At 42.8% G+C, this 16926-nt stretch overlaps 1 protein-coding gene across 3 annotated transcripts in view; it reads left to right on the top strand.

Annotated features, from left to right (window-relative positions):
* The window catches only part of SVEP1 (sushi, von Willebrand factor type A, EGF and pentraxin domain containing 1), a 538231-nt gene extending 521741 nt beyond the window's left edge, over positions 1-16490 (top strand). For 2 of the 3 annotated variants that reach the window (XM_030193746.1, XM_030193744.1), the window contains 2 exons: positions 3669-3762; positions 16080-16489. In XM_030193746.1, the coding sequence (XP_030049606.1) occupies positions 3669-3762; positions 16080-16110 (125 nt within the window). In that variant the 3' untranslated portion in view covers positions 16111-16489. Of the gene's footprint in view, positions 1-3668; positions 3763-16079 lie in introns of all 3 variants that reach the window. The other variant, XM_030193745.1, reaches the window with a different exon arrangement.
* The last annotated feature ends 436 nt before the right edge of the window (positions 16491-16926 follow it).

Below are 16926 nucleotides of genomic sequence, written 5' to 3'. Positions count from 1 at the left end.
GTTGAAATCTTCTGCTCAGTGTGTGGAGGCGGCCAAAAAAGCAAACAGGATTCTAAGAATTATTAGGAAAGGGCTAGTGAATAAGACTGAAAATACTATAATGCCTTTGTATCGCTCCATGGTGCGTCTGCACCTTGAGTATTGCATTCAGTTTTGGTCGCTGTATCTCAAAAAAGATATAGCGGAATTAGAAAAGGTTGAAAGAAGAACAACCAAAATGATAAAGGGGATGGAACTCCTCTCATATGAGGAAAGGTTAGAGGTTAGGACTCTTCAGCTTGGAAAAGAAATGGATGAGGTGAGATTGAGGTCTACAAAATCCTGAGTCATGTAGAATGAGTAGAAGTAAATCGATTTTTTACTTGTTCCAAAAGTACAAAGATGGGTGTACACTCGAGGAAGTTACATGGAAATATATTAAAACAAATAGGAGGAAATATTTTTCACTCAACGAATAGTTAAGCTCTGGAACTCTTTGCTGGAGGAGGTGGTAACAGCGGTTAGTGTATCTGGGTTTAAAAAAAGGTTTGGACAAATTCCTGGAGAAAAAGTCCATAGTCTGCTATTGAGACAGACATGGGAAGCAACTGCTTTCCCTGAGATTTGTAGTATGGAATGTTGCCACGATTTGGGTTTCTGCCAGGTACTTGTGACCTGGCTTGGCCACTGTTTGGAAAACAGGATACTAGGCTGGATGGACCATTGGTCTGACCCAGTATGGCTACTCTTATGTTCTTATGTTCAGTTTTTCGTTTGTTGGCTCTTTTCCAGATTTTCATTAAGTAGAGAGGTGTGGTAGCCGTGTTAGTCCACTCTTAAAGGTTATCAATAGAAATCAAACAAAATAAAACATGGAAAAGAAAATAAGATGATACCTTTTTTATTGGACATAACTTAATACATTTCTTGATTAGCTTTCGAAGGTTGCCCTTCTTCGTCAGAATTTTATTAAACTTTAACACACATTATAACTTTATAACATCTGCAGATTGATAATTTGCAGGTTTACTTGCATTACATTTTCTAATGTGCACTAAATATTTTAAGACAAGTTGATGAATTGAACACACATTAATAAATGTACATGCTGATGAACCAAATGCACACTAATGAACGTATATCACTATTAGCTATGTATTTTCAAAACTATGTATGTAATACCACGACACTAGGGGTCATAGCCACCATTTGGACCCCCAGCCTTAGGGCAGGACTGGAGGGAGACCGCTCCCTACTCTGACCCACTAGACTACCAGCTCCCCCCCCCCCCCCCCCCCAGTAAGGCCCAGATGGGTCAAAGGAAGTTTTAGATATGCTGGATAGGGGGTATTAGGGTAGGTTTGCTGAGAGGGATCTGATCTTCAGAGAGATCTCATTGTGGGGAGGGATCCTGTAGGGGGGAGGGAATGTAGATTGAGGAAATAGGTACTGTTCAGGGTAGTGGGAAGGTCTATATCAACAAAGTTGCCTGAGGTAAGGATTGGATTAAGGAAGTGGGATTGGATGGGGGACTGATCAAGTTTCTTCTACTGGCTTTTCTGATAGGGGAGCACCTGAAGGGGGGGGGGGGATATTGCTAGGTGTGTAGTAATTTTCTGTGACCGTGGCCACACTATCAAACTGTCATCACCTTGGTAAACATCCTTATTAACATCTATTCACAGCATTCTGGACTAAAAGCTATGCTTGGAAGCATTTACTTGACAATATTATAGAGTTTTTATCTTCAAATGATAGAATACTAATTTATTGTTTTCTAACACTAAGAGTTGTAACACAGTCACAAAAGAACAAAAGCATTTTCCCAACCATGAGAATAAATATTATACAGTAAAAATGGCCTACCAGAGACTTCCTGTGGTAGAGAAGCAGTACACAAAAGAGGTATATACAAATGGCCTTCCCAGTAAAACTCAGAATCAACTCCAGATGTGAAACCAGAGATGAAAAGTTTATTGAAGCACCAAACTCTAAAATGACTCAACGCGGAGCTGTGTCTTGGCATGGAACACCTGCTTCAGGAGTCACAAAATCTTCAGGATAACTTCTCTATCTGTTGTATTATTAATTCAAAAAAGGAAACCAAAGGTGCTTCTACCATGAAGTGTTGTGCTGCAGAAACGTTTGAGTGTATCGCACAGAGGTAAAGAAGGGATCCCGGAACAGAGGGCCAGTAGTATAATTGGTGAAATAGGAATAAGAAAAGGAAACTGAGGGCTGAAAGAGGAGAGATCAGGAGACAAGTTAGGAAGTAAAAAAAAGCAGCGAGAGATTAAGGGGAGCAAATGGGGTAATTGCCCAGTGCCGTAGCATAGAAGAGGCCTATACAGGGTCAGATTAAGGATTAGGCTCTCTTACTATACTATATGAAGGAAGAGCCATGACCAGGGCACCACCTGGAGTCAAGGACATCATTCATTCATCCCTAGGAGGAAAAATGTTTTATTTGTGTAGATTTTAGGTATAGATACATGCATACAGATGGATATAGACATCTCATTGTCTGAAAGCAAAAGTGACTTATGTGCAATTTTTGCATGAAATGAGATAATATATTTCAGTGCACTGCTCTAAGATTTTCTTGAATGCTAAACTTGTTTTGATACTTGACTACATTACTATTTAAAAAAGTAAAATTTGATATTATTGGTGATTTATAATAAGCACATTAAATCTCATTGTCTCTGTTTTCTATCAAGTGCACATATACAATACTTTTGCTTTCAGGCAACAAAATATGTATAGAGAGAGAGAGAGAAAGAGACAGATTTTATTATTATTAGTTACATATGTTGCACACATAATTTTTCTGTTTATACACTGTACCAAGAAAAATGGATTTAAATGCCAAACTCTCAGAATGAAAGGGTTTTTCCAAAGATTACAAAAGTAACTGCCATGCCTTTGTTTCACAATATATTTTAAACAGGGCTGCATTTCGTTTAAAATTTTTAAATCGCAATTAATTACACGATTAAAGGCCCCAGCGATTTTTAACGGTATGAATAGGGAGAGGCTTCAGATGGGTGGGGGGACCTTGGGGGGGTATTCCTTATTTGGGAGGTTAACATTTCCACATGGAGGGCCTTTGGGTGCCTGCTCAGAGGGCACTATTGGGGGGGAGCTTGATTGGAGGGGGGCCCACACAGGGGCTTTGTGTTGGAGGGGGCACACTGGAGCAAGTTCTGTTAGTTATCAGGGTCTTATAACCAGCCAAATCTTCTGAACGGAAGTCAAGGCGCAGTAACATTTACCCCAGGAATCAACAACCTGTGTTACTGTGATACTGCAGATTGGTGATTACTGGGGTAAATCAAGGTGAGGTAAAAGCCCGCCTTTTACTGCACCTTGATAACTTCACCCCTAAACATGCATGCAGTGTTCCACTACATGTGTACTGCCAGCTATATCAGGAGCACATATTGCATGTGGGGAGTGAAAGATAGTTTACAAGGGTTGCATTTTCAAACCTATAAGCATTATTATCATTCCAAAAGTGGACACAGAAAAGGCAAATGTATGTGATACTTTGTCCCTGCAACAGTTTCTAAACTGAAAGTTTGTGTGTATGTATACTTTCACTTTGAAAATTAGTGCAAAGAATGTAGGTAAAACATGCCTGCATCCTTTGAAAACTGGCTCCTCAGTGATCTGTGTTTTTTATGCAGCGGTTTGCCAGTCTCCCTGCTTAAATGGAGGAAAATGCATAAGACCAAATCGATGTCATTGTCCCTCAACTTGGACGGGACCAGACTGTTCTAGGTAAGCAAAATTAATTATTTATTTTGCATTACAATATCTATCTAGCTATATATATACACATATACAGTGTACTCCATTTAAGTGCATGTTGGGTAAGCGCATGCTCTGTTTAACTGCATGCCGTACTTCGGTCCCATTTTTGGCACCATCAATTTCTATGGGGACAAACTTCGGTTTAGCGCACCACTGATAAGTGCAAAATTCGCTTATCTGCATGGTTCAAGACCACTCCTCTGCAGGAAAGACTCCGCATAAGCGCGCACATGGAATATGGAAGCCGATTGACGCTTGACAACCAACGAGATTTCAAATTTACTGCCTCTTTAACTGCCACAGACAGAATAAGCGAAAGAATGTTGTTAGGACGTACACCGGGGTCGTCGTTGCGGCGGAACTGTAAGACTTTAACACTGCCTAAATGAATAGAAGTTCTTAAAAAATTAGAAAACAAAGTCAAGCATCTATTGCTAAAGAATGTGGTGTCAATCCCAGTCAAATTTCACGTATCTTGAAGCAGAAAGACCAGATTCTGGAAGACTGGCAAAACAATACAAATCCACAACGGAAATGAAAACGGCCGGGAAAAGCTGAGGAGGTAGAAGATGCTCTTCTTCGGTGGTTTTCTCGAGTCAGGAGCAGACAGTTTCCTGTCAGTGGTCCACTGCTTATGAAGAAAGCTAACCAGCTAGCTGAAAGTCTTGGACTAACTGAATTCAAAGCCACTATTGGATGGTTGGAAAGATGGAAGGAGAGGAACAGCATAAAATTCAAGAAACAGCATGGTGAGAAACAAGACGCTGATGACTTTGGTGCTGAAAATTGGGTTGTTTCAGTTCTTCCTACCATCTTGAACGAGTTTGCCCCTCGTGACATTTTCAATGCTGACGAAAATGGTCTCTACTGGCGAGCGATTCCTGATGGAATACTTGCATTCAAACATGCCGAAACTACTGGAGGTAAAACATCGAAGGACCGACTGACAATCCTCCTTTGCTGCAATATGGATTGGAGTGAGAAGTTGGAACCCCTCGTCATTGGAAAGAGCAAACAGCCCCATTGCTCCAAGAAAGTTAAGCGACTTCCAGTGTCATATGAGGCTAACGCAAATTTATGGATGACTGGGGAAATTTGGAAGCAGTGGCTAAAGAAGTTAGACACTAGATTGTGGGCACAAAAGCGTCAGATTTTGCTGCTTTGTGATAATTGTGCTGCACACAGGGATGATGTCAGGCTGTCTGACGTCAAGGTGGTCTTCCTGCCACCAAACACTACCTCTCTGATCCAACCTATGGATCAGATCATAATAGCCAATTTCAAACAACATTATCGGGCTCTTGTGCTACGTCGTCTGATGAGCGTTATGGATGACCAGACTAGCGCAAGTATTTAGCAGAGTATGGAAGAAAATGTATTTCTGTTACTTTACCAGTATTTTTACTGCTTATAAAATCTGGTTTTCTTGGGGGGGGGGGGTCAAGGTGACTGTGCGAGGCGGCGGGGGCAAGGCTGCATTTTATTTTGTGTCCTCTTTTTTTTGTTGCGGCAAATATGGTAACCCTAGTTGCAGCCAAGCATGGGCCTCCCTCCCACCCATGGCTGCTGGACTATTTGAACTGCAGGGCTCTAATCTAGCAGGGCCCTTTTGTTAAAACAGATGTTTTAACTGCCCAGTGCTCTGTAGATACAGAGCCCCATGGTTCAAACAGTGCAATGTTTCTCAACCTTTTTTTAGGTAGTAAGTACCACCAAATTCAGAAAATTTTCATATTCACCCCCAGTATGAAGGATGAACCTAGTGCCACACAAAGTATGTTGCACCACATTTGTTTTCATATTTTAAGAGGGAAAGAGTTAAATTGGGCAAGAGAGACACAGACACAGGAAAGAGGGTGAGCAAAAGAAAGGAAAGGCAGACAAGAAAGAGGACAGGTGCCACCCCTCCCCACAACAACAGCAGGGGATTGGTGGCCTCAGCATAACATCTTCCACTCAGAAGCTTAGTCAGGTTGAGGGAGTGGGGGGAGCGGAAAGCAGACTGCCAATGACACTGGCGTGTATTTTAAACGCAACAGATCGCGTGAAAAATAGGCATCGGAGCAAGTCCATTTGAGGGAGCGGCCGCTCCTCTGGTGACCCATCTAGCCACGCCTCTGCTTCCACCACCACATCATCTCCTATCCTTGACACACAGTCACCCTCTGGGAGCAGCTGACACCCTTTACCTCAGTAATTCACATATACACACATTCCTTCCCACCTCCAGTGCAACTGCCCCAACTCTACTTCTCTTATACCCTCCTGCCTTTCCTCTTATCTTTTTTCTCCTGCCCCTCCTCCTTCTGCTCCCAGCTGTTTTGTCTCTGACACTCATCTTTCCCTTCAGCTCTCCTCCCTCAACTCCCTCTTCCCTTCTCTCCTTCTTTTCCTCTACCCTGTCCCTCCTGCCTTCTCTCTCCTCCCTGCTGTAGCAACCCTGCCTCCCTACCCCTCTCATCATACCCCTCCCTTACCTCTCTTCTCTTTCCTAACCTCTTGTTCATTTATCTTTTCCCTACACAAGTCTCTAATTACCTCCTTGGCTGAGTTCAGCTATTTAAAATTTTATACAATAAAAATACAGTTTGGACTTTGTGCTCTCTGCAGCCCAGCACTGTTGTAAGACAACAGGACTAGCGTGGTTGTCATCCTGATAACCTTTTCATGTGACAACAGGCATTGGTGCACTGCTGCTAACTTTTTCCTGCTGGATAGAAAGAGCTGTTATTGCTGCTGCTCCTGGGTTTCTTGAACCGGTGATCAGAGGCAAATCCTGAGGCAGTGAACAGCAGCTCAAACCACCCCACAGCAGGCTGCTCATGGGGCAGACTCTCTGTCCATCTGCATCACATTTCAGGCCAGTGGAGCCTCAGATTACAGCTCCTGACTACTGCAGCCTCAAAAAATGAATAAATAAGTAAAAAAGTATCATGCCAATTTCACTTTTTTAAAAAGTAAGTAAAAGACTTTTTTTTTCTTAAACCAACATAAGCAATCCTGCAGGTTTGTTTTCCAGTTTCCTGCACTCAGTTCAGGTCAGCCCTCAGACCTACTCCTGCCTCACCATCTTTCTTTCCACATGTAGGCAATTAAAAACTGGCTGGCTGCCAGCATTTCCTGCTCCTTATTGCATGCCTTACCTGGTACTGCAGTAACTAGTGTTACAAGAGGCTAGGCAAATCTTTACCCAGGTCATTAAAAAACAGCAGGCCTAATAATCAGCCAACAGTGATCAGCGTTTTGCTGACCACCACCACCATTATCTCTGGAAATTTAATGGCAGGTCATGTCTGGCTCCGGCATTGAATTTCTGGGGGTGTACAGGGTCGACGAAAACATAGCCAGCATTCAAGCATCTTTGACGTTGTAGACCATGAGTTATTAATAACAATTCTGAGTAACATCGCAATAACTGGCCATGTTTTGAATTGGTTCAGGGGTTTTCTTGTGGAGAGATCTTATTTGGTGAAAATTGGATCTTATTCAGAAAGGTGGACTGCGGATTGTGGGTTCCACAGGTTTCACCATTTTCCCTGTTTTATTTAATGTCCTCACGGCTTTGTTGGGTTATGTCTTGGGGGCTGCGAGTTTCCGTGTTTTTATGTATGCTGTGTAAATAATTGTCACAAATTGAATGCAGTGAAAAACAGGTTCAGGCTTTCTAAAGTAAACTAGGCCTCTAAAATCATAGCATCTCTCAGTCCTGATACTTCACTGAAGAAATGTGACAGCCTGCTTAACCTTGGCAGAGTTACAAAGTTGGCAAAGGTTGTGTATAGCTGGACATAGGCATACTGAGAAACTATAAAAATAATTGGGCCAGGTGAAGAAAAGTTCAATTTAGGGATGAGCGAAGTTTGGAGATAGGAGAGTTGAAACTTGGTCATAATTGGATAAGAGATAAGAAAACTGAGACTTGGTCATGATTGGATAAGAGATAAGCAAACTTGCTAAGGTTGAAACTCGGTCCTAATTGGATGAAAGATAAGAAAGAACTTGGGCATCATCTATATATATAAAAGGCAACCCCAACGTTCTGAAGCCTCCACGGAAGTTGAGGCGCCTGAGATATCCGGTGTGCCCTGGAGTGTCTGCACCGCCCTCGCGTCAAAACGTCATGACGTCGAGGGCGGAGCTATTGACACTCCAGGGCCGAAACGGCCCACAGCGAACAAGGCAAGTAGTTTCGAAGGACGGAGGGAGGGGGCCCCTTGCTAGCGCCCGTTTCATTCCGCTCAGAAACGGGCATTTTTTCCTAGTTGTATATATGTGCCAATTATGACAAAAGTACAGGTGGGAAAGTGAAATGCTCATAGGGATCTATAGGACCAAAAATGTATAAAAGGTCTGCTACCAAAGCAGTGTTTTCGGAGAAGAGTGAAGCCAGCAACCTTTGAGGGCACATGTCATCAGTCGTGAAGTGTTGTTCTACCATGTGAATGTCTGAACTGCTTGTACTATCTTTGGGTAAGATGCTTTTGCTAATAAACTCTCTTATATCTTTTGAATACTGGGTTTCCTTCTAATTACTGAATTTGCTACTGCCTAGACTGTAAATCTGACAGAGCAGATACAAGGTTAGAGTAATTAAGTATTTAGAGGGGATATGCAGTTCTTTCCAGGTTAGTAGAAAGCCCATGCCGCTGCTGCCCAAACAGAAGAGGCAGACCTAATAATAAATAAACAGCTGACAACATCACAGTTTTAATTCCAACCTTGAACGATATTCATGTAATGAAACCTCACATAGGGGCCGATGATCAAAGGTAAATGCGGGCGCTAGAGGCCACTAGAGACCACATTTACCAGCATGGAATGAAAAGTGGGCCCTGGCGCAACAAACAACAAGCACACCAGGGAATACTGCAGAGTTCATTTAAATTATATTTAAACGAGCTCTTCGGTATTCCGCTCACATGATGACAGCACTGCACTCTTAACCCTAGATCAGCTCGGAGCCAAAGTTAGGGTTAAAGCTCCTCCCCCCCCCCCCCCCCCCCACGCCAGGCAGCCTGGGCTTCCACCTTCAGTCCTAGGCTCCAGTGGACCCCCGGACCTTCCCCCAATGGCTAAGGCCCTAGCAGCCTAGTGCACCCCAACCAAATGCAAGCCCCCACCACCCTGAACATGACACTGGGGGCTGGAGGTCCGGTGGACCTCCCAGCCCCCACCCCGATGCCAAAAAAACCTCCCCCTAGTGACCCAGTGGGCAACCCTACCTCCACCCGTCCTGCTGGTCTAGCATCCCCTGAACCCCCCCGTACCTTGTAATGATGGAGGAGAGAATAGCACTGGGCCAGGCTTCCCTACCATATAAGGGAGAAACTCCTTATATGGCAGGGAAATTCTGCCCAGTGCATCCCAGGATGTACTGGGCAGGGCACTGCCATTTTTGAGGTGGCACTAGGAGGAGGAAGTGCTACTCCCTCCTCCATCATTACAAGGTATGGGGGGGATGCTAGACCACCAGGGTGGGGGGTGGTTGGGGGTAGGGTTGCCCACTGGGCCACCAGGGAGTTTATTTTTTGGTGTCGAGGTGGGGGTTAAAGGGCTAGAGATCCGCTGGACCTCCAGCCCCCCTGTGCCCCTTTTTCTGTGGGCGGAGAAGCTCACTGGGCTACCAAGGAAACTTGTTTGGGGGGGTTGGGGGCTGGAGGTCCACCGGACCTCCAGTCCTTTGTTTGTGGGGTGGGGGGAAACCTCCTGTTTGACAGCCTGGACCTGTCAAACAACTTCTGCAGGAGGATTGTGCTTTGGGCGCAAGCCCAGGCACAGTCCTCCCTCAGAAGTCCCCGATCAAAACATAAATTTGCATGCTATTAGTTTTGATCATGAGAACTTTATTCCCCTGCACTGTTCCAGAGCTAATTTTCCAGCGCTGTTTAGAACAGCGTGGGGGATTTGATTGTTGGGGCCATAGAGAGCTGTATTTCTAAAATTACCACCTGGATGGCTGTTAATCATTTAAATCTAAACAGTGATAAAACGAAGTTTCTTTTGAACAAAAGGTGACAGTCAGTCAAAATTGTTCTTTTGTAGTAAAATGTAGTTATTTATTAGGATTTATTTACCGCTTTTTGAAAGAATTCACTCAAGATGGTGTACAGTAAGAATAAATCAAACATAAACAATAGACAATTACAGCAGTAAAAATATTCAAATAACAATACAAAGTATGGCATAGTATGCTACTTACAATGTCAACACAATATGTAATAGAACATTTTAATAGACAGCGTAGGGTATAAGCAAAGATGAAACGTATAGTATTACGTTAGATTGTAAGCTCAGCAGGGCAGGGACTCATTGTACTTTTGTTTAATTTGTGTTAAATCTCACTGTTGATCTGTCATAAATACTGAAAGAATGTCAGTAGGAATATTAAAGATAAAGCTATTTTCCATTTGGCTTTCCTTATATTACTCCTGAGTCTGTTCCATTTCATCATAAGTACATAAGTAATGCCATACTGGGAAAAGACCAAAGGCCCATCGAGCCCAGCATCCTGTCCACGACAGCGGCCAATCCAGGTCAAGGGCACCTGGCAAGCTTCCCAAATGTACAAACATTCTATACATGTTATTCCCGAAATTGTGGATTTTTCCCAGGTCCATTTAGTAGCGGTCTATGGACTTGTCCTGTAGGAAACCGTCCAAACCCTTTTTAAACTCTGCCAAGCTAACCGCCTTCACCACGTTCTCTGGCAACGAATTCCAGAGTTTAGTTACGCGTTGGGTGAAGAAAAATTTTCTCCTATTTGTTTTAAATGTACTACACTGTAGTTTCATTGCATGCCCCCTAGTCCTACTATTTTTGGAACGCGTGAACAGACGCTTCACATCCACCTGTTCCACTCCACTCATTATTTTATATACCTCTATCATGTCTCCCCTCAGCCGTCTCTTCTCCAAGCTGAAAAGCCCTAGCCTCCTTAGTCTTTCTTCATAGGGAAGTCGTCCCATCCCCGCTATCATTTTTGTCGCCCTTCACTGCACCTTTTCCAATTCCACTATATCTTTCTTGAGATGCGGTGACCAGAATTGGACACAATACTCAAGGTGCGGTCGCACCACGGAGCGATACAATGGCATTATAACATCCTCACACCTGTTTTCTATACCTTTCCTAATAATACCCAACATTCTATTCGCTTTCCTAGCCACAGCAGCACACTGAGCAGAAGGTTTCAGTGTATTATCGACGACGACACCCAGATCCCTTTCTTGGTCCGTAACTCCTAACGCGGAACCTTGCGTGACGTAGCTATAATTCGGGTTCTTTTTTCCCAAATGCATCACCTTGCACTTGCTCACATTAAACATCATCTGCCATTTAGCCGCCCAGTCTCCTAGTCTCGTAAGGTCCTTCTGTAATTTTTCACAATCCTGTCATGAATTAACGACTTTGAATAACTTTGTGTCATCAGCAAATTTAATTACCTTGCTAGTTACTCCCATCTCTAAATCATTTATAAATATATTAAAGAGCAGCGGTCCTAGCACTGACCCCTGAGGAACCCCACTAACTACCCTTCTCCATTGTGAATACTGCCCATTTAACCCCACTCTCTGTTTCCTATCCTTCAACCAGTTTTTAATCCACAATAGGACATTTCCTCCTATCCCATGGCCCTCCAATTTCCTCTGTAGCCTTTCATGAGGCACCTTGTCAAACGCCTTTTGAAAATCCAGATATACAATATCAACCGGCTCCCCTTTGTCCACGTTTGTTTACTCCTTCAAAGAATTGAAGTAAATTGGTCAGGCAAGATTTCCCCACACTAAAGCCGTGCTGACTTGGTCTTAGTAATCCATGTCCTCGGATGTGCTCTGTAATTTTGTTTTTAATAATAGCCTCTACCATTTTCCCCGGCACCGACGTCAGACTCACCGGTCTATAATTTCCTGGATCTCCCCTGGAACCTTCTTCACCTTATGCATCTTCATTTCAGAGCTTCTTTTCAATTAAAAGGGATTCACCTCCTGTGCATTGATACTGTATAGGTATTTAGACATCTCTATCATATCTCCCCTCACCTGCCTTTCTTCCTAAGTATACATATTGGGATTTTTAAGTCTGTCCCCATACAGACCACTGACCATTTTAGTAGCTGCTCTCTGAACCGACTCCATCCTTTTTCTATCTTTTTGAAGATGGGGTCTCCAGAATGGTACACACCAGAGACTTATACAGAAGCACTAACACATTTTTCCTGCAGCCTATTCCTCGCTCTATGCACCCAAGCATCCTTCTGACTTTTGTCATCACCTTTTCTACTTGTTTGGACACCTTAAGCTCATCTGATCACCCCCCCCCCCCCCCCCCCAGTTCTATATTTTTTGCACTGAAGTACTTCATCCCCTGGCCTATACTGTACCACTCCCTTGGGTTTTTGCAGCCCAAACACATCACCCTGCAGCTTTTAGCATTAAGTCTTAGCTGCCAAATTCTAAACAATTCATCAAGCTGATTTGATTTATTTACTTGATATACCACATTAGGCCAAGGCACCAAAGCAGTTTACAATCAACAGTTACTTTATAATACTAAAGCAAATTACAAGCAACAATTAATATAATTCAAAAAAACATAAAATAACCTAAATACTAACAGAAAATTGATAATACAAAGCTATCTAGCTCAACCATATAATTGTTCAAAACTAGAAGTAAAACACAGAGCAGACCAGGAGTCCAAGAAGGCCTTTATTTCAGAAAAGACCTGTCGTGGCCATGCTTTGCCAAAAATAGCTGCATCTGGAGTAAAATACTCTCAATGATGTTAAATGGCTTACCTTCTAAGTTAGAACCCTCTTTGAACATTTTGGCTATCACAACAGATCAGATTTTGACTTGGTAACAACAGGTGAATGGGATTGTAAAGAGATGTTTTTTTCTTAATGCATAATCTCAGGTGGGTTAGGAAATATTTTATACAGGAGCATTGTAGACTGATAGTTCAGGCTTTGATTTTAACCCAACTGGACTATTGTAATATAATCTATCTGGGCTTATTCTCTTACCCAGCAGTCAAGGCCTGGAATATTCTGCCAATATCTGAGACAAGTACATAGGATCTCTAAAAGAGTGATAGGAAAAGTAGATGGCATGGATGGGCAGACCTAAATTTCTGAAACACGTGGGTAAATTATAGTATTCTATCATTTACATACATATTCCATGCCTGGCCATATCCAACCATTATGTATACCCATCTTCAATTTTCCTTTTTATTGAATAGTGCAAGCGTGGGTAACTGTGAGCACATACAGTTATTGGGGTACCTGACACTTAGCATAAATTGTAAAAGTGTTATAAAAATAGAGTGTGCATTTATTTACAATAGTACAAAGATAATTTGCAAAGAAGGCAAGAATAAAGATACAGGCAGTCTTATCATAAAACCACTCAGGGTAAATGCACATAAATCCCTAACTAGACTCCTAAGTAAAAGAGTGACACTGACTCCACTGCACTTATACAAAAGTAAATGGCACACATACAACCCGATGCAGACTTCTAGCCAGTGGCAGCATGTTCCTCAGATGTTCAATCAGCTTCAGCACAGATCTGATCCTTGGATAGAATGTCAACACAGCAGCCCTTTTTTTATCAGAAATTACAGGCTGCAGCTGTGCTAATGACATACATTCTGGCCTTGGTGTGATACACACATAACACTGTTATCCCCATTATTATGGCTTCAGGTGTCGCGTGCTCGAGGACCTTGGCATACTGTCAGGCTTCTTCCCCGGGAGCACTGGGTTTGTGAGTCCGTGGGCCACTACCGTGGAGTGGCAGTGGCAGGCAAGATCACCTCCAAGGTAGAGATGAGACAAAACTGGATCGGAACCCCGGACTGGAGTTCTACACAGGAATACTCGGAACTGGAACACACCGGACGGGTGCGCACTGGAGTGGGGCCCGCTGGACTGGAACACACTGAAGTGGCCCCACTGGACTGGAACATACAGGAGTGAAACCCGCTGGACTGGAACACACTGGAGCGGAACCCACGGGACCGGAACACACTGGACCTAGGCTTCACCTACGCTTAACCACCTTTCCCCGAGGGTTGAGCCCTCAGATTCGGGCGGCCGGCAGGACTTACAGGAAAACCCGGAACTGGAACTTGCAAGCAGGAACAGCAGGAATGAGGATCCAGGAGTGCCCCCTGGCACCTAGGCGAAGGCAAGGCAGATAGGCAGGGAATGTCCGGGTTCCGGCAGTAGGCAGGTTTAAACACAATGACTAGTAAACTGTACCCAAGCTAATAGGAAAGCTGTGCCCAGGCAAACCAGTCATACACAAGAAACATACACTAAGCAAACTCCGGAGACTTAGTAAAGCTATACACCAGCTAACCACCAAAGCTGTGCCCAAGCTAACAAGTCATACACTGGAAACATACACAGAGAACTAGCAAAGCTATACACAGGCTAACAAGCCAAGCGGTGCCTAAGCTGGCTAGTCAAACACTAGGAACAAACACAGAGAACTAGCAAAGCTATACACAGGCTAACAAGCCAAGCGGTGCCTAAGCTGGCTAGTCTAACACTAGGAACAAACACAGAGAACTAGCAAAGCTATACACAGGCTAACAAGCCACACGGTGCCTAAGCTGGCTAGTCAAACATAGAAACTCACACAGAGCAAACACTGAAACAGTGTACAGAGCACTCTATACACCAGGGCCCTTAGATGAAATGCAAAGGGCTGTTGTCTCTAAGTGATTAATAAAGCCCTTCCACACCAGAGGCACAGCTGCAGCAATCACCTTGCATCCAAACAAAGGCTTGACACACAGAGAAGTCAGCCCAGCGGGAGCCATCTTGGATACTGGCATAGAGGAGTCGGCAGCAGCCATCTTGGAAGAGGCATAGCCCACACAGGTGAGGTTCAGTAGGGCAATCAGCACACAGAGCCAGAGAGAAACTAAGGCAGAGACAGACACAGAGACAAGCAGAAGCCAGCACAGACACTGACTCCCAGAAACAGGGTAAATCTGAGGGTGGTCACGGCCACAGACGTGACATCAGGAGCCCCAACATAGTCTCACTGACTCTACACTGAAGGGGTCACCCTGAGAAGAAGCTGTGGTTTTATAAACAATGTGCAGTTTGACAACCACAGCATCTCTCCAGTTGTAAGGGTAATTCCAAGAGTCCTTGGCTGTTCTGGCCATGACGTCGATACTGATAACAACCTGGTTATTCTAGTACATTGCGACTCTTGTCAGCAGTCTTCGTCTATATGCAAGGTCGCAGTTTCGGCAAATAACAGACTTTGCATTGAAAGATAGAATAAGCTGGAGTTTGCATTTTTAAAGTCAGGTTATTAATTCTGGATGTGCCATGTATTATAATCTCATATATCTTTCTAATATAGAACACATATAGTGCTTGTTTTGCTCCTACACAATCATGGTCCTCAAAGACTATAACCCAGTCGGGTTTTCAAGATTTCCACAATGAATATGCATGAGATTGATTTGCATGTACTGTTTCCATTGTGTGCAAAAAGATTTCATACATGGTTGCCCACCTCTGGAATAGTGCATAGCCGGAATATTGGTATTTATTCCAGTATGTGCTCACGTGCACATTTATGCCAGTATTCTGGTGATTTATGCACATATTTGGTGCCTCAATGTTGACGTCCACTTTATAGAGTTTAAGGGAATGTTAGCCCCTTATTTATAGAATTACCCAGTTAAGGGATAATTCTATAAATAAGGGTCTAACATTCATGCACTGATCACATGTGTAAATAATTAGAATACTGGTTCATAAATTCCAAAAATCCCATTAAGCACTATTCTGTAAATACATCATATATTACATATGCACTCCCATTGTCAAATATGTTTTAGGGGTGGGCAAAGCATAGGTGGGACTCATGCATACCTTATAAAATGCTATAAGTTTGTACAGGTATCTCTGGCATTTAGGTGCAAGCACTTACATCAGCTCTGTGGCTGGCATAAGCACAAATGCCTAATTACAGACATATAGTTTTCATGTTACACTAGTATTCTATAGAAAAAGTAGGTTCTTCTTTCTTTTATATAGCATAGTCACCTGGTGCCTGAATGTAGGTGCACTATTGTAGAACTGCCCTCCACATCAGTCCTTTGCTAGTAACTTGGAGCAGTGCTTTAAGCTATTCTGTTCATGCACAGTTCTGTGTCTATTCCTGCCATTCCATCCTTTTGATGTATTTCAAACAGCTGAGGTCTTTTTATATTGTGCCCTAATTCTAATGTTCCTTTTGTTCTTGCAGGAGGAGGAGGCCTGGATTCTATCCCTTTTAACCACCACCAAATAATTTCCACAAAGAAAATGTAAAATTTCTTCTGAACATCATCTGAAGCTCTTAATTAATGTATTGTAATTCAAAACGGCTATTTTTGAAGAGTTGTTTTTTTAATTTTGTGATATTTTTCTTATGCTTTCCTTTTTTTTAAATAAATCATCTGTATTTTCAGATATTAATGTATATTATTAATTATATTCTGCTACTGAAAATGTGCAGATTTGAAGAGATTCTTGAATACTTAGTGACCATTTTAATTAGGGAATATAGACCATACACAGCACCACCAAGTGATAGGATTAGCGTGTGCTAGTTCCACTTATTATTGCAGTAGTTGCACATACAGCATTTCAAGTCCAGAATACTTTCTATTAAAACCATTTTTTTTAAATACTGCACTGTGAAACAATCACCATACATACTGGTGTTGGATGTTGTAAGGATAATTTTATAACAGGATGACTAGGATAACAGCTCTGAATATGGCAATGTTTAATTGTGTCTCTATTTTTCCTTTATTTGGGTTCCTTGGTCTACTATATTCTATAAAATCTTACTTCCAAGGATTATCGTATGTGTTAACCAGGACCCCAAATGCTATCTTTAGTTTATCAAACTGACCTCAACACCTCCACCCCTGGTCTATCACCGATTGGTGAAACAGAACCTTAATATAAAGGATACCAGGGATTCTGTGGGGTTATTTCTTATCATAGGTCTTGATGCCCAATTGTAATAATTTATACCATGCCAAAAAAACTACTTGGCTTGCATTTGCTGCGACGTCAGACTCCGAACTGGATTCAGCGAATTA

Source organism: Microcaecilia unicolor, chromosome 2, assembly GCF_901765095.1.
Source record: "Microcaecilia unicolor chromosome 2, aMicUni1.1, whole genome shotgun sequence".
NCBI lineage: Eukaryota > Metazoa > Chordata > Amphibia > Gymnophiona > Siphonopidae > Microcaecilia > Microcaecilia unicolor.
Note: the sequence above shows the minus strand (reverse complement) of the source record. Positions and strands in the feature narration are given on the sequence as shown.